At 43.0% G+C, this 22897-nt stretch overlaps 1 protein-coding gene across 1 annotated transcript in view; it reads right to left on the reverse strand.

The window, feature by feature from the left end:
* Nucleotides 1-17914, reverse strand: part of LOC124551398 (chymotrypsin-1-like) — a 44179-nt gene extending 26265 nt beyond the window's left edge. The window contains exons 1-2 of the mRNA XM_047126438.1: nucleotides 17865-17914; nucleotides 12885-13041 (exon numbers count right to left, since the gene is read on the reverse strand). Of these exons, the coding sequence (XP_046982394.1) occupies nucleotides 12885-13041; nucleotides 17865-17913 (206 nt within the window). The 5' untranslated portion in view covers nucleotide 17914. The remainder of the gene's footprint in view (nucleotides 1-12884; nucleotides 13042-17864) is intronic.
* Between the last annotated feature and the right edge of the window lie 4983 nt (nucleotides 17915-22897).

A 22897-nucleotide genomic window follows, 5' to 3' on the forward strand; every position in this document is an offset into this window, starting at 1 on the left:
GGTGTCTACGCTTTCGGTTCCAGTATCCGTTGTCCGGAACAGATTGTTGTTCAGAGCAAAGGTGGCAGGTCTGTACAGTCTCACTACATTGTCGCTGCACCCTGCTTGCATTTATGGACGACTACTTGTTCACTCCATGAGAAGCTGAGCAGTTCCACCACTGAACAGCTGGTGATCTGTTAATTTTATTTGTTCATGTTGTAAAGATTGTCATTGAGTGTGCCCTTGTGGGTGCCATTTACACTGTGTGTATTAAGGAACCGGTGGTAAATGACTTACGTTTCAGGTTTTATCATCCGAATTTAATGGCGTGTTTAATGAATGGCCGAGAAGTGTACTCAGGACTGAAGTGTGAAATAAAACATGATTGCAAGATTAAGCCACTGTAAACTCACTGCGGTAGCTTTGGATGAATTCTAATGTTACAGATCACTCTTTGAGTAAACACCTTTTCTAACTAAATAGTACGCGTCGCCTTATTTGGCGTTCATTTGAAGGCGATTGGCTCCTAAGATTGTTTTTAAATTGTCTGATACTTCTTTACAGTATTTGAGTGAATTTTAAATTGTGCCACGACTGTAATTCATGTGTGTAAACCTTGGGTAGGGATCCCGCTGTCATTCGTATTGTGTATTGTAAGTTCTATTGCTAAATTAATTTTTTTGTGAAGGGTGTTTTGAAATTTCAACTGAAGTCAGTTTATCATTATAAACTTTGTTTAAGGTTTTACCATATGCGTTTTTAAGATAGGTGTGAGGGTTTAAATTTTAACTTAGAGTAGTTACCTAGTTTCAGCTGAAACTTTTAATTTATGCCATTTTAACTGTCTTGAGCTTAAATTTTACATCATTGTATCACCGCCATTTGCCATCTGTATTGGATCAGCGTTAATATTTAATCAAGGGTACTGTAATAGTTACCTTAAGAAAAGGAAAACAGAGGTAGCGATAGAGTCTGTTGTTAATATTAACTCAGAGTGACAAGTGCACTCATGTATTACACATTCATACATTACGTTAGAGCATATTTTGAAATAATGGATCGACTCGTTAGTATTCAGTTGCAGTCTAACTCTTGTTACTTTCATATAGGTTGTTACCCACCACTGGATTTCGAGAGCTGTTCATACCTCGTTGTCCTTGGCCAATTCAAGTTTCACAGTATTCTTCCAAGGGAAGGCTTCCATCGCTTTTCGGGCTTTATACTTGTTCACACCCTTAGGAAAGTGTAAAGATTACCACTTTCCATGGAACACAGCAGTATAGTAGACGCTATCTCAGTTGGCACGGATTGCCTGTGACTTGTAAATACTGGCTGCAGCGCACACAAGTAAACTATATTTGACTGACGACATGGAGTGGAACTGTTGCCCCTAAACCATGGGTCTCTGTTGAGATGACAAATCCGTCCTTAATTATTGTAGGTTATAAAGCAGATATGATCATGGGTATTGATTTTCTAAATTATCAGTTCTTCGAACTTGATTTGGATACACTCCAGCTGAAGATAAAGGTGGATGAAATGCACCTGGTAACACAAAAAGACCAGTGTTCGGTTACCTCAGAAGTTGATCATATTGAAGAACTGGATGAAGCAAAAGGACAAAAGTGATGTATATACACTGGATAAGGGACGAGAGAAAAGCAGATACAGATAAATTACGTAATCATCAAGTTGATGAATAGGTACCTTAATTAGATAATATAGTGCTCATCCTTGAATTTGGGACGCTTTACAGTTGGACAACTGTGTGCACTAAAACTGGGTAGGAGAATTCTTTGTTACCTTGTTCTGCTCTCTTATTGTTTCTGTTTGTTTGGCATTTTTCCAAGTATTTGATTTATTTTGAGTTCATATTTGTTTTCAAAATAAGGCCTGTTGGGAAATCGTGTTTGGGTAATTGGAATAATCATAGCCGTTGAAGGGATAGCAGAGCACAGGGTTAGATAATATGAGCTGGACAGGAACATATGGGTTAATCCAGAAAGACTGACCGAACAAAGGACAGTGGTAGAGTCTATTGCTAGCCCTTGGGATACACATTATCAGAGGTGCTGTATTTAAAGATTTGTACCAAACCCATCTGATAGCAAAGATGAGAATAAATAGGCTGAAGTGAAGGTAAAATTGTGCACACGATAGTACAATATTAGTTAGAGATAATGGAATTATTCTGTTTGATGAATTGTGTAAAGAGGTATGCATGGTAAATTGTTCATAAGGGAAAGACCAAACTGTTCTGAGTGTTAGTGATAAAATGTATTACTTTTAACGTGATGTACGTCTTAAAATGGACTAATCTGCCTCAATTGCTAGTGATACGGCTATGTATTTTGTAAATACAAAGCTGCCATGAATGCTAGGGTACAAGAAAGCTATTTTTCCTTTATCATTTGAAATCAAATGGACTGGGAAGCCACGAGTACCAGTGTGACATTGAAAGTTGTAAAATACATTCAGATCTAACTAAGGTGAAGGTGGTAACCTGGAAGGTGTGATACATGTTAATACAGAGACTGAATCAAAATTTTGAAGTACCCGAGTACAACGGATTATGTTTATCTTCATTCCTAAAATATTTTCAAAACTATAGAATTGCTTTCAAAGTGTTCACAGTAAGGTAGAAGAAAGTTGATCTCGTGGAAGAAATTGAAGAGAAAGTAGGAAGGTGATATTTCGCATAGGAATATTGTTACATGGATAGACAAGTGGTCGCATTAGGACACTATTGCAGAGCCAGATTTTGTGTTTGTAAACTTAGTCTGGAGTTGAGTAAGAGCCAAGTCAGTTGGGGTAGTCATGTGTGCAGTTGGCAACTGAAGAGGAAGGAGTCGTCAGAGGTCAGATGTCGTGGGCAGAACCCGCACTGTCCATCGGCAGGTATTACCCTCAAACAGAAAAGTGACTACTGGAGAACCCATAGCGCTCTACAGCTATCTCTAATACACCGACCATCATCATCAACTGTACCACAAAGTTTGTGAAACTGTTCAGAGTGTGGAAAGCTTTAAGGGTAATGGTGATAATGAAGGGAGAAAAATAAAGTAGTAATGTGAAACATTGTAATGTGTTTGTAATTTGTAAATTTTGTGTACGTCTGTTTCGATTTTGATTTTTTTGTAATACAGAATACTAATATGTTATTGGTGTTGTTTATGAACAGAAATAGTATTTGGTATAACCAAAAAGGTCCTGTATAACTTAGATAAAGAGAAAATAGAAAAGGTAACAAGATTAAGGGTTTAAAGAAATTATTTGATAGTAAGGAGTTGTAGTCGTTTTATAAGATTGCAGTTTGTCCAGAAATTGCTCCTGATTTTCCAAACTAAGCTTTCAAATATATGGAGACAGGGTTAAAATTAACAGTGACATGCTGTTTCTTTGTCATTTCCGAACATACTGTTGTGTAATATCTGGAGCTGAGGAAAAGCATAACTTGTTGTAGAACAGACCACATAAGAGGCGGCTGGAATTTTTAAATTTCAACTCATTTCGGAACCCGACGTTTGTTTCGGGTGTTATCCGACCTTTGTTTTGGGTGTTACGTGATTTTTTAATCAATCTGACCCTTAGAATTCAGGGAGGCGAGCAGCAGCCATGTCTCATTGATGTCAACGCAAGGTGATGACTCGCGGCACGGGAGGCACGTGATCGTTCCAAGTAGGATGAAACAAGGTGCCAGAGAGGAGAGGGAGAGGCGTCTAGAATGTTCTAGAAGTTTACGTAGGAATACTTCCATAGAAAGTACAAAGTAAGATGCAGCAACAGCTGTGTGGACTTGTTAATTTCCCTACATGGTGGCAGTAAATGATTAGTCCTTCTTGTACGAGATAGAGCGATTTTAAAATTGCCAAAAGAAGGGCGCGGAGAGATTATAGCGTGGTTGGGTCACCCATGAAAATACATTAATTATGAATGTTGTTAAAAGTAACAAGTCTAATGACACAGGCTCAGGAAAGCTTAGGAGTTGGGTAATGTCCCATTGTTCTGGACAGACTGCAACGGATTTTGGCTGAGATCAGACCATGTAGCTAGTGCCCTCTCGACGTCCGCGGCATAATAATTTTATTGTTAGTTCTTCTGATGTTTACGAAGCATAACAATGCACACTCACTTGGGAAGTGATTTAAGATGATCGCCAAAACTTATGTTTTGAACGTAAACAAAAACTATAGACAGATGTGGTTAGATCAGATGAACAAAGATTACGTCGTTCCATTGCGTTGTGCCTAAAACTGATACTGGTAAGTAGGGTTATGCTGAATATCTTACTGTGTATATGCTCAGCGTTGTAATGGATAGACGCTGATGATCTTTATGTTGCGACTGACTGTGGAATTTTAATACGAGCGGAGAACTTCGGCAGCGAGGTGCAAGCAGTATTAGAAGCATCCTGACGTTTCACGTACACTACTGGCCATTAAGAAATGCAGATGATAAACGGGTATTCATTGGACAAATATATTATACTAGAGCTGACATGTGATTACATTTTCACGCAATTTGGGTGCACAGATCCTGAGAAATCAGTACCCAGAACAACCACCACTGGCCTTAATAACGCAACCACCTCTGGCCTTAATAACGGCCATGATACGCCTGGGCATTGAGTCAAACAGACCATGGATGGCGTGTACAGGTACAGCTGCCAATGCAGCTTCAACACGATACCACAGTTCATCAAGAGTAGTGACTGGCGTATTGTGACGAGCCAGTTGCTCGGCCACCATTGACCAGACGTTTTCAATTGGCGAGAGATCTGGAGAATGTGCTGGCCATGGCAGCAGTCGAACATTTTCTGTATCCAGAAAGGCCCGTACAGGACATGCAACATGCGGTCGTGCATTATCCTGCTGAAATGTAGGGTTTCGCAGGGGTCGAATGAAGGGTTGAGCCACGGGTCGTAACACATCTGAAATGTAACGTACACTGTTCAAAGTGCCGTCAATGCTAACAAGAGGTGACCGAGACGTGTAACCAATGGCACCCCATACCATCACGCCGGGTGATACGCCAGTATGGCGATGACGAATACACGCTTCCAATATGCATTCACCCCGATGTCGCCAAACACGGATGCGACCATCATGATGCTGTAAACAGAACCTGGATTCATCCAAACAAATTAAGTTTTGCCATTCGTGCACCCAGGTTCGTCGTTGAGTACACCATCGCAGGCGCTCCTGTCTGTGATGCAGCGTCAAGGGTAACCACAGCCACGGTCTCCGAGCTGACAGTCCATGCTGCTGCAAACGTCATCTAACTGTTCGTGCAGATGGTTGTTGTAATGCAAACGTCCCCATCTGTTGACTCAGGGATCGAGACGTGACTGCACGATCCGTTACAGCCATGCGGATGCCTTTCATCTCGACTGCTAGTGATACGAGGCTTTTGGGATCCAGAATGGCGTTCCGTATTACCCTCCTGAACCCACCGATTCCATATTCCGCTAACAGTCATTGGCTCTCGACCAACGCGAGTAGCAAAGTCGCGATACGATAAACCGCTATCGTGATAGGCTACAATCCGACCTTTATCAGAGTCGAAAACGTAATGGTGTGCATTTCTCCTCCTTACACGAGGCGTCACAACAACGTTTCACCTGGCAACGCCGGTCAACTGCTGTTTGTGTATGAGGAATCGGTTGGAAACTTTCCTCATGTCATCACGTTGTAGGTGTTGCCACAAGCGCCAACCTTGTGTGAATGCTCTGAAAAGCTAATCATTTGCATATCATAGCATCTTCTTCCTGTCGGTTAAATGTCGCGTCTGTAGCACGTCATCTTCATGGTGTAGCAGTTTTAATGGCCAGTAGTGTATATATCCGTTATAGTGCCTTATTTTCTGCGATATACCCCTGGGGTTGTTAGTACATCAGAGTTGCGTTGTTGAGAGGACTGCTACGAAGTAGTAGCTTCCGTCAATGCTTCTAGAATTCTGGAATGATGCTCATTTATCTTTGATTTGAAACTGACTCTCCCGTACAGCAAATTAGTTGAAGGATGCAGAATTCCATGAGTTTAGTCTGTTTTTCCAGACGCATTTGATACTTACTTTCTGATCACCTACCTCTATGTAGGGCTACCTTTACATTCAAAGGCTGTGCGTGTACCACAATTTGATGCGAAACGCCAGACGTCGTACAGGGCAGGTAAGCCAGGTGAGTTTTCCGCAGGCGGTAGTGCTATTGACGTGGATCGAGCGGCACCAATGTGCAAGTGGGTTCATAGTAACGTACGTAAGCATCGCTTGCTCCTGTAGCTCAGCCAGCCATGGCTGCAGACACTCGTAGAGACTTTGCACGTTTTGTGATTTTTTGTAGCTCGTAGAAATTGATGCAGAATCATTAACTGACGGATGACTACGGTCTGCCGGCCGCGGTGGTCTAGCGGTCCTAGGCGCTCAGTCCAAAACCGCGAGACTGCTACGGTCGCAGGTTCGAATCCTGCCTCGGGCATGGATGTGTGTGATGTCCTTAGGTTAGTTAGGTTTACGTAGTTCTAAGTTCTAGGGGACTGATGACAACACATGTTAAATCTCATAGTGCTGAGAGCCATTTGAACCATTTGACTACGGTCTACACCGAGAATTGATTTCATTTTACAGAATAGTAAGGTCAATCGGTTCACATAAATCACGAGAGTTCTCATAAAGCTACTGGCCATTAATACTATAAAGCCAGAATGGTACTAAATAACGAACCCTTCGCCAACGAGCGTGAAAAGTATAGTAGGAAGAACAGATGGTCAAATTTGTGGGTGATTAGGGACATACAGAAAGCAATATTTAGTACATGAGCTGTCATATTCAATGGGTACAGAGATGAAATGATGGTAGAAAGACACATGTCGGGATTCATCAATCGTAGAGGCTAGCGAGTGCAGGCCTTCTAGTCACCTGACAACGTATCACATATCTTTCCAGTAGGTGAGGCATCAGGGATAGGTTATGACCAAGGCAACAGCTGAAGCCTCTGTGTGACATTGTCAGTACAGCACGGGCAACGTGCGATCTTATATAATCCTATTGAAAGATAACACCATGGAGACCTCAAAGATAGGGCACTGCCTTCGGCCTCAGAAAATCAGAAATGCTGGGTGGCTACAATTAAAGACTCATGGAGGCGGAAGTGGATGTAGATGAAGATGAAATGGAAGATATAATACTGCGTGAAGAGATTGACAGAGCACTGAAAGACCTAAGCCGAAATAACGCCCCGGGAGTAGACAACATTCCATTAGAACTACTGATAGCCTTGGGAGAGCCAGCCCTCACAAAACTCTACCATCTGGAGACCAAGAGGTATAAGACAGGCGAAATACCCTCAGACTTCAAGAAGAATATAATAATTCCAATCCCAAAGAAAGCACGTCTTGACAGATGTGAAAATTACAGAACTATCGGATTAATCAGCCACGGCAGCAAAATGCTAACACGAATTCTTTACAGATGAATGGAAAAACTTGTAGAAGCCAACCTCGGGGAAGATTAGTTTGGATTCCGAAGAAATGTTGTAACACGTAAGGCAATACTGACCCTACGACTTACCCTAGAAAATAGATTAAGGAAAGGCAAACCTACGTTTCTAGCATTTGTAGACTTAGAGAAAGCTTTTGACAATGTTGACTGGAATACCCTCTTTCAGATTATGAAGGTGGCAGGGGAAAAATACAGGGAGCGAAAGGCTGTTTACAATTTGTACAGAAACCAGATGGCAGTTATAAAAGTCGAGGGGCATGAATGGGAAGCAGTGGTTGGGAAGGGAGTGAGACAGGGTTGTAGCCTCTCCCCGATGTTATTCAATCTGTATATTGAGCATGCAGTAAAGGAAACAAAAGACAAATTCGGAGTAGGAATTAAAATCCATGGAGAAGAAATAAAAACTTTGAGGTTCGCTGATGACATTGTAATTCTGTCAGAGACAGCAAAGGACTTGGAAGAGCAGCTGAACGGAATGGACAGTGTCTTGAAAAGAGGATATAAGATGAACACCAACAAAAACAAAACGAGGATAATGGAATGTAGTCGAATTAAATCGGGAGATGCTGAGGGTATTAGATTAGGACATGAGACGCTTAAAGTAGTAAATGAGTATTGCTATTTGGGGAGCAAAATAACTGATGATGCTCGAAGTAGAGAGGATACAAAACGTAGACTGGCAATGGCAAGGAAAGCGTTTCTAAAGAAGAGAAATTTGTTAACCTCGAGTATAGATTTATGTGTCAGGAAGTCGATTCTGAAAGTATTTGTATGGAGTGTAGCTATGTCTGGAAGTGAAACATGGAGGATAAATAGTTTGGACAAGAAGTGAATAGAAGCTTTAGAAATGTGGTGCTACAGAAGAATGCTGAAGATTAGATGGGTAGATCACATAACTAATGAGGAGGTATTGAATAGAGTTAGGGAGAAGAGAAATTTGTGGAACACCTTGACTAGGAGAAAGGATCGGTTGGTAGGACATGTTATGAGGCATCACGGGATCACCAGTTTAGGATTGGAGGGCAACGTGGAGGGTAAAAATCGTAGACGGAGACCAAGAGATGAATACACTAAACAGATTCAGAAGAATGCAGTAGGTACGGGGAGATGAAGCAGCTTGCACAGACAGGATAGAGCAGTATGGAGAGCTGCATCAAACCATTCTCAGGACTGAAGACCACAATAACAACAACTCATGGAGGACGAGTGTGGACAGTATTATGCTATGGGAGGGAAACTTATTAGATAAGTTAATACGTAAATGTGAAGCCGATTTACGCTGGAATAAAAGTAGTTCCAATTTTGACTACAAGATGGAGATCTGGCGCTTAGTATGCAAGAGAGACGGACAGAAATGTTTCCATAAGTAATGTATTAGTAACGGGACATGGGTAGATAAGTTCAAACAAGTGAGAAAGGCATAACGTTGATTTTATTAACCGCCGCTTACACTATTTGTTCAGTATGAGCACAGGAGATGCCGACGAAATGCTGCATCTGTAAAACGACCCTTTCTACAGTTGCTCGCGGCAGTTTCAGTGGAACATGAGCAACGTGTTTCTGCACTAAAGCGCCAAAGAAACTGGTATAGGCATGCATATTCAAATAAAAAGATATGTAAACAGGCACAATACGGCGCTACTGTCGCATCGCCTACTTAAGACAACAAGCGTCTGGCACAATTGTTCGATTGGTTACTGCTGCTGCAGTGCAGGCTATCTGGATTGAAGTGAGCTATAGTCGGCGAACGAGCGATGGGAAACATCATCTCCGAGTTAGCGATGAAGTGGGGATTTTCCGGTACGACCATTTCACGAGTGTATCGTCAACATCACGAATCCGATAAAACATCAAATCACCGACATCGCTGCGGCCGGATAAAGATCCTGCAAGAAAGGGGCAAACGACGACTGAAGAGAACCCTTCAGCGTGACAGAAAACCAACCTTTCCGCAAATTGCTGCAGACTTCAATTGTGAGCCATCAACAACTGTCAGCGTGCGAACCATTCAACGAAACATCATCGATATGGGCTTTCGGAGCAGATGGCCCACTCATGTACCATTGATGATTTGATGACTACACTGCACCAAGCTTTACCCTTCGCCTGGGCCCATCAACACAGACAATGAACTGCTGATGGCTGGAAACATGTTGCCTGGTCGGACGAGTCTCGTTTCAAATTGTATCGACCCGATGGATATGTACAGGTAGGGAGACAACCGCATGATTCAGTGGGCGCTGCGTGTTAGCAGGGGACAGTTGTAACTGGTGGAGTCTCTGTAATGGCGTGGGGCGTGTGCAGTTGGAGTGATACTGGACCGCTGATACGTCTAGATACGACTCTGACAGGTGACACTTACGTAAGCATCCTGTCTGATCACCTGCATCCATTCATGTCCATTGTGCATTCCGACGGACTTGGACAATTGTAGCAGGACAATGCGACAACACAAGCGTCCAGAATAGCTACAGGTGGCTCCAGCAGCACTCTTATGAGTTTAAACACTTCTGCTGGCTACCGAACTCCCCAGACATGAACATTAATGAGCATATGTGAGTTGCCTTGCAACGTGCTGTTCAGGATTCATAGTATCAATTCCCTCCATCACTGCTTCAGACGTTAGTCGAGTGCATGCGACGTCTTGTTGAGGCACTTTCGCGTGCTCGCGGTGGCCCTACACGATATCAGGCAGGTGTGCCAGTTTCTTTGGCTCTTCAGTGTATGTGCTGACCTACGGATCAGGCAGAGACCGAACATGTCCCTGGTAAAGCTGTTCTTTTAGATATCCTCACAGCCAAGTCTCACGTGGATTCAGATCAGATAATCTTGCAGCCCTTGCTTGTGGAAAACCTCTGGAGATAACAAGTTCGTGGAAGATTGCGTTAATCAAATGTGTCACTGGGCAAGCGACGTGAGACGTTGCCCCATCTTGCATGAAAACAGTTGTCTCCACACAGCTGCCCTTTTCCAAAGCTGGAATCACATGCTGTCCGAGGAGGTCTCGAACACATGCAAACGTCGCGGTACAACTGGCAGGCCCTTTCAGTGTATTCTCTTTACAGAAAAACTTGAGAGTGCAGTAGATCCTCGTGCAGAAGAAGCACTTTAACACTACCCCAAATCCGGAAGTTTTGTGTATTGACTGCAGCCTGTAATGTAAACTGTGCCTGGCCAAGTGCCATTAACTTCAATGTGTACCAGAAACGGAAGAGCAGACACAGAACATTGCAACACATCATGAGGTTTCAGTTGCTCACCCTCTGGATATTGTAGGGGTACCAGTGCACAGCAGACCACAAAATTTTCCATACTGTTGACAGTGGGACAGCCAATTCTGGTGACGCAGCACGAACACTAGTACTATCCAGGGCACGTGCTGCATGTTCAGTTACAGCAATAGCAACCTAGTCAATAACTTCCACCGCAATATGACGTCTTTCTCTTTCAGGTTCTACACCAACCTCACCTGCGTTTTGGAATTTCATCGTAATCTTCTTTAAAACATTTAATGATACTGCCGGCCGGAGTGGCCGAGCGGTTAAAGGCGCTACAGTCTGGAACCGCACGACCGCTACGGTCGCAGCTTCGAATCCTGCCTCGGGCATGGATGTGTGTGATGTCCTTAGGTTAGTTAGGTTTAAGTAGTTCTAAGTTCTAGGGGACTTATGACCACAGCAGCTGAGTCCCATAGTGCTCAGAGCCATTTGAACCATTTAATGATACTGGACCTCACCTGAGACCTTTCGGTCAGCGACAGTTTCTCAATGCTGCTCTATAATTTGCTGCTGTTCACATAAAACAGCTGCAGCAACAAAGCACGGTCGGTCTCATATAGCCATGCCATTCACTACATTATGGCTTGTCAAACGAAAGCGTTGATGTCACACCGTCATAAAAACATTGTACAGTGCCAGATTTGTCTAATTTTTTCACAGAGTAAATCGGTTTCACTTTATGCACTAGCATGTCCACCAAGTTTCACTGCCAAGCGATAATTGCAGCCCACACTCGGTCTCTGTGAGTAGCGGCACTTTAATCACAACACCGCACACTGCTTCCCAGAATACAGCCTATGTAAACCAGAGGAAAGTGTGTTGAGTCCTCAGTGGCATGCCATACCACTATGCTGATGCTGGGTCTGTATGATGATGACGAATGCAGTTCTCGGAGCTTGTATGTACGTAAGTCCAACATGACGTTGATGCAGAACCAGGATGTAGTGTCATACCTGTGTCAAATACTGTCGTTGGACGCGCCACTGTCAGCGCAGCTTTCTCGACGGAAGCTGCAACAAAGGTTGACCTACTGACAGTCCTTGATGTTTCAGATGTGGTCGCTCTGTCCCTGTCGATACTCGCATTGCTGCAATCAAGTTCATTTCCTGACTCGCGGTAGGTGACGTAGCTGTCAGAACCTGCCTAGCAAAGTGAATATCATGTCACATGGGGCCAACGATATTCCGCATGACGTTGTATACGGCCCTCCTGAATCCACCAGTTGCGCATTTCTAAGGCACTCGTGTGGTACCGGCTATCAGGAGCTACAGAACGATGAAACAGAGCTTCCACAGCGGCGACAGCCACTGTCTCTCCTTACGCAAGGAACTGCATAATCATCTTACAAACAACAGTGATATGCCATATCTGAATACTAAACCCACTACTTATTCTTTCCTTGTAGACTGAATGTAAATGGCATTACGTCTTACGGTATATTAATAATTTTGACTTATGGACCGTCTGACAGCAACTGAATAAAACACAATTTTAGTGCCATACGCGTTTCGCCTTTATTTTCTGCAAGGCATCATCAGTGGCAGATTGCGTTGACAATTTCTTACATATTACGCTCCTGTTGCACTTTTGGTGTTGTTCTTCTTCTTATGAATGCCAATTTCCGGTTTTTTCCCACACTCCACAGCACTATGAACTGAACGCTTGTTTCAATGCAATGTTTAATATGTAAGAAATTGCCACTGACGATGCCTTGCAGAAAATAAAGGCGAAACGCGTATGGCACTAAAATTGTGTTTTATTCAGTTGCTGTCAGACGGCCCATAAGTAAAAATTATCAATATACCGTAATATTACACGCAAATGAGGAAGACAGGACTACAAAAGATGAAGATGGCATTACGTCTATTTACTTTGTACGAATGCGTTGAGATTCTACTAGTTTTCATATCCAGGGATGTGGTTTACTTCACACCAATTTGACGTTTCTTACAATATTATTCATGATCATGTAATTTTAATAGTCACCAGCATATATTGGACACTGGAAGTACATGTTTGCATGTTTGGATAAACCCCTGTAAGAAACCTAAGAAATTTTCTAATACTGAGTCAGCTCACTGCTGCTCTCCACCTGCTTGTTGTACACGTTTGGCAGCGGCCGTTTACCTGGCTATGACGCAGTGCGCGGCGGTGAGCAGCCAGCGCTCATTCAGGACGTTGGCGCCGCAGTAGTGGCTGCCGTTCACGTGCAGAGACGCCAGCGCCGGGAACTCGTGGTCCTCCGCCGGCTCGCCGCTCACGATGCGGCCACCGTGTCCGGACACTGTAACAACAGACCGGCGTGTCAGTGCAGGCTGGGAGACGTTTCTGTGACTAAGTCAGCCTGTTTCCTTCTTTCGGATTTTTTCCGATTTCTATTCTGGTGCTGGATGCCAGTATTTCTTCGCTATGAGCATGAGTTATGGGGTGTGGTGTGTCGAGTCATAAATCTTCTATGACGCAGATTTCATATTTTTATCGACCTAAAAAAGACTCCACCCTGAACATTCGGTGATTTGTGTAACAGGATACCAGTAGAGTTTGCCATAATACCAACCAATGAACATGCCATCTATTAATCATAAGAGTAGAATGTCTCTGATAAAGTGGGTACAGTTGTCTTTCCAAATACTAAATCTGCTATCATACTAATGGTGGCTTGGGTCTTCATATGTTCTTCAGGAACACGTTGTTTATGTTAGCTACCAGATCACTTTTATATTACAACCTACTGTCTTGTATTAATAAAGTCATGAAATATTAAATCACTGGCTGGTAAAAGGTTTTGGAAGATTATAACAGTAATGTTAAAGACTGTAACAGTTGCGAGATACCATGAAATTATAAATCTTGTGCGAAAATACCTTTCAGAAAAGAAACGCTCATTACAGGAAGAGTGGCTTCAACACCAGATTCCTTCATATACACAAATGATTGCTTAGCCTCATTATGGATTCAGTCACTGTCATTGTTCTGTTCGGTTACTTAGACACAAAATAGTAACAGTTTACAGTTTCATTACTGCAATTATTTAGTCTTCAGGTGTACAGTCGTGGACAAAACGAGCGAGACCCCTCGCCTTTTCGTTATGCTGATCCGCATAGCTTTAAAGTCTGCTACACTGCATAACAGGCAAGGCGACGAAGTGCTACCAACATACTATGTACAGGCGTGAAATTGAAGAACTATCCGAATTTTGTCGGACTGTTTTCAATCACGTGTAAGACTATAATGCTGATTAGTGTATTAAACACAACACGTAAATATAAGATATAAATGAAAGAAGAACCGCTAATTAGTATGATCTGTACTAATAAAAATGAATTTCAGCTTATCGATATAACATAACTGTTTTAGTAAGACAAAGTACCCCAGATCGTTACGAATTAGAAAATGTTACGCGCATTCGGCTGCGAAACGGTCTGTGTCAAAGTTCAGACCAGTCATACTGGATTACCGTTGCTCACCTACCATGAAAGTGTGCAAATTTAGCAATGCGTGAAGATTCATAACGAAATTCAGTTAGAAATCATTCAGTGCCACACTTAAGTCCAGTTATTGACGGAAGCGGATAAAGTAGGCAGTAACAAGAATGAAAGTTTCATATTGACATCCAAAGGGCGCCGGTACAGAATAAAGGTAACAATAAAACGTATTGGGGGTGCGAGAATTTCTTAAAATTACTTTACTGATAGTCTATCTGGCCTCCATCGAGATTAGAACCGAAAACAAACCAGACCTCCCTTGCAGCAGCAAACACCTTTCACTACACTAGCTGACAACCCAGGCAAACAGTCCTCTATCATTACCCCAGACATGAATAAGGCGGCAATTTCGTGATGAAAATGGCAAAATGGTGCAGTTTCCGTTGCGTAGGGCTTTCTGGACTGAAAACAGTCTAACAAAGTTCGGATAGTTTTTCAATTTGACGCCTGCGCATGGTATGTTGGTAGCACTTGGTCGCCTTGCCTGTTATGCTACATCTACACCTACATTGATACTCCGCAAGCCACCCAACGGTGTGTGGCGGAGGGCACTTTACGTGCCACTGTCATTACCTCCCTTTCCTGTTCCAGTCGCGTATGGTTCGCGGGAAGAACGACTGTCTGAAAGCCTCCGTGCGCGCTCTAATCTCTCTAATTTTACATTCGTGATCTCCTCGGGAAGTATAAGTAGGGGGAAGCAATATATTCGATACCTCATCCAGAAACGCACCCTCTCGAAACCTGGCGAGCAAGCTACACCGCGATGCAGAGCGCCTCTCTTGCAGAGTCTGCCACTTGAGTTTATTAAACATCTCCGTAACGCTATCACGGTTACCAAATAACCCAGTGACGAAACGCGCCGCTCTTCTTTGGATCTTCTCTATCTCCTCCGTCAACCCGACCTGGTACGGATCCCACACTGATGAGCAATACTCAAGTATAGGTCGAACGAGTGTTTTGTAAGCCACCTCCTTTGTTGATGGACTACATTTTCTAAGCACTCTCCCAATGAATCTCAACCTGGTACCCGCCTTACCAACAACTAGTTTTATATGATCATTCCACTTCAAATCGTTCCGTACGCATACTCCCAGATATTTTACAGAAGTAACTGCTACCAGTGTTTGTTCCGCTATCATATAATCATACAATAAAGGATCCTTCTTTCTATGTATTCGCAATACATTACATTTGTCTATGTTAAGGGTCAGTTGCCACTCCCTGCACCAAGTGCCTATCCGCTGCAGATCTTCCTGTATTTCGCTACAATTTTCTAATGCAGCAACTTCTCTGTATACTACAGCATCATCCGCGAAAAGCCGCATGGAACTTCCGAAACTATCTACTAAGTCATTTATATATATTGTGAAAAGCAATGGTCCCATAACACTCCCCTGTGGCACGCCAGAGGTTACATTAACGTCTGTAGACGTCTCTCCATTGATAACAACATGCTGTGTTCTGTTTGCCAAAAACTCCTCAATCCAGCCACACAGCTGGTCTGATATTCCGTAGGCTCTTACTTTGCTTATCAGGCGACAGTGCGGAACTGTATCGAACGCCTTCCGGAAGTCAAGAAAAATAGCATCTACCTGGGAGCCTGTATCTAATATTTTCTGGGTCTCATGAACAAATAAGGCGAGTTGGGTCTCACACGATCGCTGTTTCCGGAATCCATGTTGATTCCTACATAGTAGATTCTGGGTTTCCAGAAATGACATGATACGCGAGCAAAAAACATGTTCTAAAATTCTACAAGAGATCGACGTAAGAGATATAGGTCTATAGTTTTGCGCATCTGCTCGACGACCCTTCTTGAAGACTGGGACTATCTGTGCTCTTTTCCAATCATTTGGAACCCTCCGTTCCTCTAGAGACTTGCGGTACACGGCTGTTAGAAGGGGGGCAAGTTCTTTCGCGTACTCTGTGTAGAATCGAATTGGTATCCCGTCAGGTCCAGTGGACTTTCCTCTATTGAGTGATTCCAGTTGCTTTTCTATTCCTTGGACACTTATTTCGATGTCAGCCATTTTTTCGTTTGTGCGAGGATTTAGAGAAGGAACTGCAGTGCGGTCTTCCTCTGTGAAACAGCTTTGGAAAAAGGTGTTTAGTATTTCAGCTTTACGCGTGTCATCCTCTGTTTCAATGCCATCATCATCCCGTAGTGTCTGGATATGCTGTTTCGAGCCACTTACTGATTTAACGTAAGACCAGAACTTCCTAGGATTTTCTGTCAAGTCGGTACATAGAATTTTACTTTCGAATTCAATGAACGCTTCACGCATAGCCCTCCTTACGCTAACTTTGACATCGTTTAGCTTCTGTTTGTCTGAGAGGTTTTGGCTGCGTTTAAACTTGGAGTGGAGCTCTCTTTGCTTTCGCAGTAGTTTCCTAACTTTGTTGTTGTACCACGGTGGGTTTTTCCCGTCCCTCCCAGTTTTACTCGGCACGTACCTGTCTAAAACGCATTTTACGATTGCCTTGAACTTTTTCCATAAACACTCAACATTGTCAGTGTCGGAACAGAAATTTTCGTTTTGATCTGTTAGGTAGTCTGAAATCTGCCTTCTATTACTCTTGCTAAACAGATAAACCTTCCTCCCTTTTTTTATATTCCTATTAACTTCCATATTCAGGGATGCTGCAACGGCCTTATGATCACTGATTCCCTGTTCTGTACATACAGATTCGAAAAGTTCGGGTCTGTTTGTTATCAGTAGGTCCAAGATGTTATCTCCACGAGTCGGTTCTCTGTTTAATTGCTCGAGGTAATTTTCGGATAGTGCACTCAGTATAATGTCACTCGATGCTCTGTCCCTACCACCCGTCCTAAACATCTGAGTGTCCCAGTCTATATCTGGTAAATTGAAATCTCCACCTAAGACTATAACATGCTGAGAAAATTTATGTGAAATGTATTCCAAATTTTCTCTCAGTTGTTCTGCCACTAATGCTGCTGAGTCGGGAGGTCGGTAAAAGGAGCCAATTATTAACCTAGTTCGGTTGTTTAGTGTAACCTCCACCCATAATAATTCACAGGAACTATCCACTTCTACTTCACTACAGGATAAACTACTACTAACAGCGATGAACACTCCACCACCGGTTGCATGCAATCTATCCTTTCTAAACACCGTCTGTACCTTTGTAAAAATTTCGGCAGAATTTATCTCTGGCTTAAGCCAGCTTTCTGTACCTATAACGATTTCAGCTTCGGTGCTTTCTATCAGCGCTTGAAGTTCCGGTACTTTACCAACGCAGCTTCGACAGTTGACAATTACAATACCGATTGCTGCTTGGTCCCCGCATGTCCTGACTTTGCCCCGCACCCGTTGAGGCTGTTGCCCTTTCTGCACTTGCCCAAGGCCATCTAACCTAAAAAACCGCCCAGCCCACGCCACACAACCCCTGCTACCCGTGTAGCCGCTTGTTGCGTGTAGTGGACTCCTGACCTATCCAGCGGAACCCGCTGTGTAGCAGACTTTAAAGCCGTGTGGATCAGCATAACGAAAAGGCGAGGGGTCTCGCTCGTTTTGTCCACGACTGTACAAGCATTGAGAGATGCAACTAGTCTAAGTAGGTATGTGTATAGTGCCGCGATAAACATAGAAAGCCAAGTTACCTAAAGCTGTAGCCCCAAAGAGGCAGTAGACCACCAGCAAGTTCCTCATGTTTCTGAAATCCATTGACTGAATCAGTGTCTCCAGCGTTTTCAATTTATACTTAGCAACATCCGCCTTGTTTGGCACTTAACAGATCTAATCTATTAATTTACCCGTAATCTTACTGATAAAATACGTTACAGCGATCACATTTTTGATCCTTATCTCTTACTGCGTATGTCACCTAAGTTTTTACAGCAGCACCTAAGAACTATAATTGCAATACTCTACAGAAGACAGTAATATACTCTTCACAGTACCCCCCATATCACCTACAACCGCGATACAGTTCCCTTCGACTGTTATCTGATTTCTTGAGAACTTAATTAGATACCTGGTACTGAAATTCCGGATCACAATAAAGATTTTATTTTCACAGGAAGCTGGCTAGGACTTCTGGCAAAACCGCGAGTATGTAAACGTTTAATACTTGAGACACAATCGATTTTTATTTTACGCTATTCGGAAAATTTGTTATTTCAGATTTAAAAAAAAATTAAGTCGTCACGAGTAGAAATATGTGTTACACAGGGCAGTTTTCCCACTGGGTCTCCAAGCAGGGAAGAGGGGCCGCTTTCTGTGCTTACAATGAGTTTCTAGGTATGTTGTAGCACTGCGAACCGCCAGAGTGGCTATAGTTTGAAATATTTGTTAACAATGTTTGCGTGAAATATTCTACTTACGCAATAAGATCATCATCTTCATCATCAGCCAAATAAGTCACTTGGTGATGTGGCCTCTCTGAGACGACGTGCAACAAAGTGTCCTAGCAGCTTCATCCATTTCCACCGATCTTTAGCTTCTCGATGCCAATCAAATCCAGCTGTCGTTCGTCTTTGTTCCATCTGTATGGTGGTCTTCCTTTCTGTGCTTTCGGTTAACCTAGCATTTGTTTTGGTCATCTGGCATTTTTCTACGAGTGACATGACTAGCTCACAGCCATTTCAAAGTATATATATACACATTCCTTTGCGTTACTTATATTTGTTGTATGTCTGACGTCTACTAGTTTCTTCCTGTGTTTCTTTGTGCAGCCCAACACTGAGTTTCCATAGCACTTTGAGCTACTGTCAGTTACTTTAAAAATGAACACATTTAATGTCCATGTCCCATAGTCATAGTTACTAATCGTAGGACGAATTGGACAAAAAAATGAACACATTTAATGTCCACGTCCACTAGTCATACTTCACTAATGGTAGTATAAATTGGTCTTATTTCTGTTTTGTGAACACTTTCCTTATAGGCAAAGGGTGTTCCTTAGGGATCCTGTATGTTTCAAGTGACAATGATAAGGCCAGCACATGAAATAAAATGGTATCTAGATTTATAGAAGACTTTACGTGTCGTAATCCACATTTACAATATATCCACTACTATCTTCTGCAACAGCCATCATCTGTGAACATTCCAATTAGATTAGTTCACGTTTGTTCACGTCTGTCCAGGGTGAACCAGCACGTTTAGAGAACTCCACCGACAAAATATCGAAGATTTTTCAGAAATCCTTTCGAGATATTTCAGTATAACTAAACACTTGGTAGGACCAGCTGTAGCTACCATCTAGATCGCTAAAGCCTGTACCCCTCTTTAGCTAGAGATGACAGTCGCAAATACACCACCACACTCCTTTCTTTGGCTTTCTTACTGTGAACAGAGTCAGTGCACTAAGTTTCATGATTATTCTTAATATTTCCTATTGAGCACTATCTGCTTATTTCTTATTTATGAAGTTATACAGCTACTATTAGTTAAACTAAAGTTCAAGTGGGACATAATAAAGAAATAAGCCTTGGTTGAATTTGGGGCTGCAACGAAAATACAGTATATTCGTGTTTCCTTGCACAGTGCCTGGACACATGAAGCCTTTGTAGAGTTCCTCTTCCCATACACTGGGCATGGTCTTGAATAAAAAGATTATTTTGAGCGACTGCCACTTTGTCACGAAAACAATAATGCATCACTTCAACTGTTAGCTACCTCACCCACTAACTTCACAGTCTGTATTTGACAATATGGTGCTGATAATGTCAGAAACCTCTGCTTATCTTACTTTATGAAGAAATGCAGATTCTAATCTGTCACATGAAAAACAATCAGACAACCGAATTTCGTTGTTAATCATGCACACAAAATAAGGGCACAAAACGGAGCACACAACGAATACAAATCCAAATAGAGTTCGAGGCTACTTAAATTATATTTTAATAGCTGAAGGCAATTGTTTTAAGATTCATATATCACAGAAGGTGATGTAAAGTTCGTCTTTTGGATAAGGGTCATGAATACCTTTAGACTGGTAAAGAAGAAAATATAACTACAATAACATTTTGTATCGTCTCTTTAGAATATTATACCTAGGTAAGTGACAATAATCGATTATGAAGTGAAAATAGACAAGAATAAGTCAAGAAGAAGAAGAAGCAGGTAGATGTGGGCTCTCAAGCCATTTTAAAATTCATTTTCTAATACATAAACAAACAGTAAGTGGAAAACATTAGCAGCATGGAATCGATACATTGACAACTGATAAAACTTCTCTGGATGGCAGTCGCTCAATGCAAAGATATCGCTGTCACCAAGTGTGAATTCCTAATGGTTTCACTTGCCACAAGTTGAGAACTACGAAATTGTTGTTCAACTCCAGTACTTCCTGTGCTACAAGTTGAAAATTCACTTCCCATTTACAACTATGGACGCAAAATCAACTGACCTTTAATGGTTTGCTCATTAGTGATTAACGTCTCACATTTCTAAAGTAACTGATTGAATTGACGTCAATCTGCTTTTCTTACATTTACGAATTTCACTGAAACCGCACAAACATTGAAACTTCGCGTGCAAGTGGTCTATCGTAGAGCAATTTCCCATGAAAGTCAAAGGTTCCGAGTTCGAGTCTCGGTGCGGCATACAGTTGTAATCTGCCAGTTTCATATCAGCGCACACTCCGCTGCAGAGTGAAAATCTCATTCTGAAGCACAAACATGTCGGGTACCTATCAGTCCAGTAGTTGACACAATGCTTTCAAAATAAAATATTTTCACAAATCTCATCTCTTATTTCACGCCCTTAGGGGTTCAATTTCCAAAAACACTGGAACAATTATTTTTTTATTTGTAACCGAAAAGTCAGAGACCAATGTTCATAGATGTAGCTTTAAAAATACCTTAGCTGTTCTTAAATAATGTATATTTCCGAAGAAAGGTTTCAACCACACAAGATTAATTTACGAAACTGCTGAAACATGTATTTGTTTTAACTCTTCAGGCTTTCCCGGCGATCTAATGACATCTTGGGTCGGGTGTTATGCCGGATATCAGGGTCGTACTTGCACGATATTTCGGTCACGTAGCTCGTAACCTTCATCAGGTGCGACCTGAGACTGCTCCTCGAGTGGACCTGGTCCAGTATTTATGCCTATGGCCTTCCCCCTCCACCAACGGCTGCAGGCGCTTCCTCTGTGGTCCGCGCCCATTCCCTGCGACCTGCTGGAGCGTTGCTGCTCCGTTTTCCGTCCGCTGCGGTTCTAGGTGTTCCCTCTGCGGTCCGCGCCCACCAACCCCGCTCCTGGGGCTTTAATCTACGGTCTTGGGTACCAAGCGTTCCCCCCGCGGTCCGCGCCCGCTCACCACGACCTGTAGGAGCGTTGCCGCTCCGTTTTTCGTCCACTGCGGCTCTGGATGTTCCCTCTGCGGAACGCGCCCACTTCTGGGTGTTCCATCTTCGGTCTGGTGCTCCTGGCAGTCCGTCAGGGTGAAGGTTACGAACTAAGTGACCGAAATATCGTGCAAGTACGACGCTGATATCCGGCAGAACACCCGACAACCCAAGATGACATTAGATCGCCCGGGAAAGCCTGAAGAGTTACATCAAAAGTCTCTACGGGGAGGAGATGTATCAGAATGTCAAGAAGCTGGACAAGCTTCGGCAGAAGAAAGGGAAGATGCTGAGCTCTCTCAGTTTTTTGCTGAGGTGTCGAGATGGAGAAGTGGTACCAGTATTTGCCAGAATTAAACATCACATCAACTCCAGAGCGGCGAACAAGATAAAACGCAGAGCCAGCATGGCACTGGTGAGAGAGAGGATTCGAGATATGCACCACAGGTTAGATGTTGTGGCCAGGGAGCTGTTACACATTCATCTGTATATGGCAGCCTCCTTAACAAGAGAAGATTGGGATTGGGTAGACTGTGCCTCCTGGTCTTTAGCTGAGTGTGCTAGAAGGAATGCCTCATCTTGCCAATCTGCAAAGTTTGACTGCATGAGTAAGAGAGCACAGCAGATGGAAGAGACACGCACTGTGACGAATCTGAGTGGCATACAGTTTGATGATACAACCTTAAAGGTACTCAGCAAGGGTCTCAACTTTGCTACGACCCCTAGAAATGTACCCATTTCAGGTTTCGTGAGTGCAGTAGAGCAAGTTGCAGCCACAATTCCACCTAATGTGGCAGAGGAAGTCCGCCGAGAGACCTGCAGGGCCCTCACCAAGGCCAGGCTGCCGAAATCGAACATAACAACCGAGGAGAGGCTTCCACTCAAGAAACTCTGGGAAGACAACAGCGTTGTGGTACTGCCAGCAGACAAAGGGAACTCCACTGTCATCTTGCAGCGGGTGGATTATGATGAGAAAGTACGCCAACTTCTGGAGGACCCTGCATACAGAATTCTGGAGTGTGACCCCACGGACAAGGTGGCCAAGAAGACTAGTGCTCTCTTGAAGGAAACAGGGATGCCTGATAAGATCATCAGACAACTATGGGAAAAAGCGCCAGTGCCACCTAGACTGTATGGTCTGCCTAAAATACACAAGGAGGGCGTGCCCCTACGTCCAATTGTCAGTAATACTGGGGCACCTACGTACATAACAGCCAAGTTCTTGAAAGGTCTCCTGTCTCCATATGTGGGCAAATGTATACACCACATCCGCAACTCAGAAGATTTCCTGCAACGCCTCAAGCAACTGCACATCACAGATTCAGACATCATGGTC

The sequence above is a fragment of the Schistocerca americana genome, chromosome 1 (assembly GCF_021461395.2).
Source record: "Schistocerca americana isolate TAMUIC-IGC-003095 chromosome 1, iqSchAmer2.1, whole genome shotgun sequence".
NCBI lineage: Eukaryota > Metazoa > Arthropoda > Insecta > Orthoptera > Acrididae > Schistocerca > Schistocerca americana.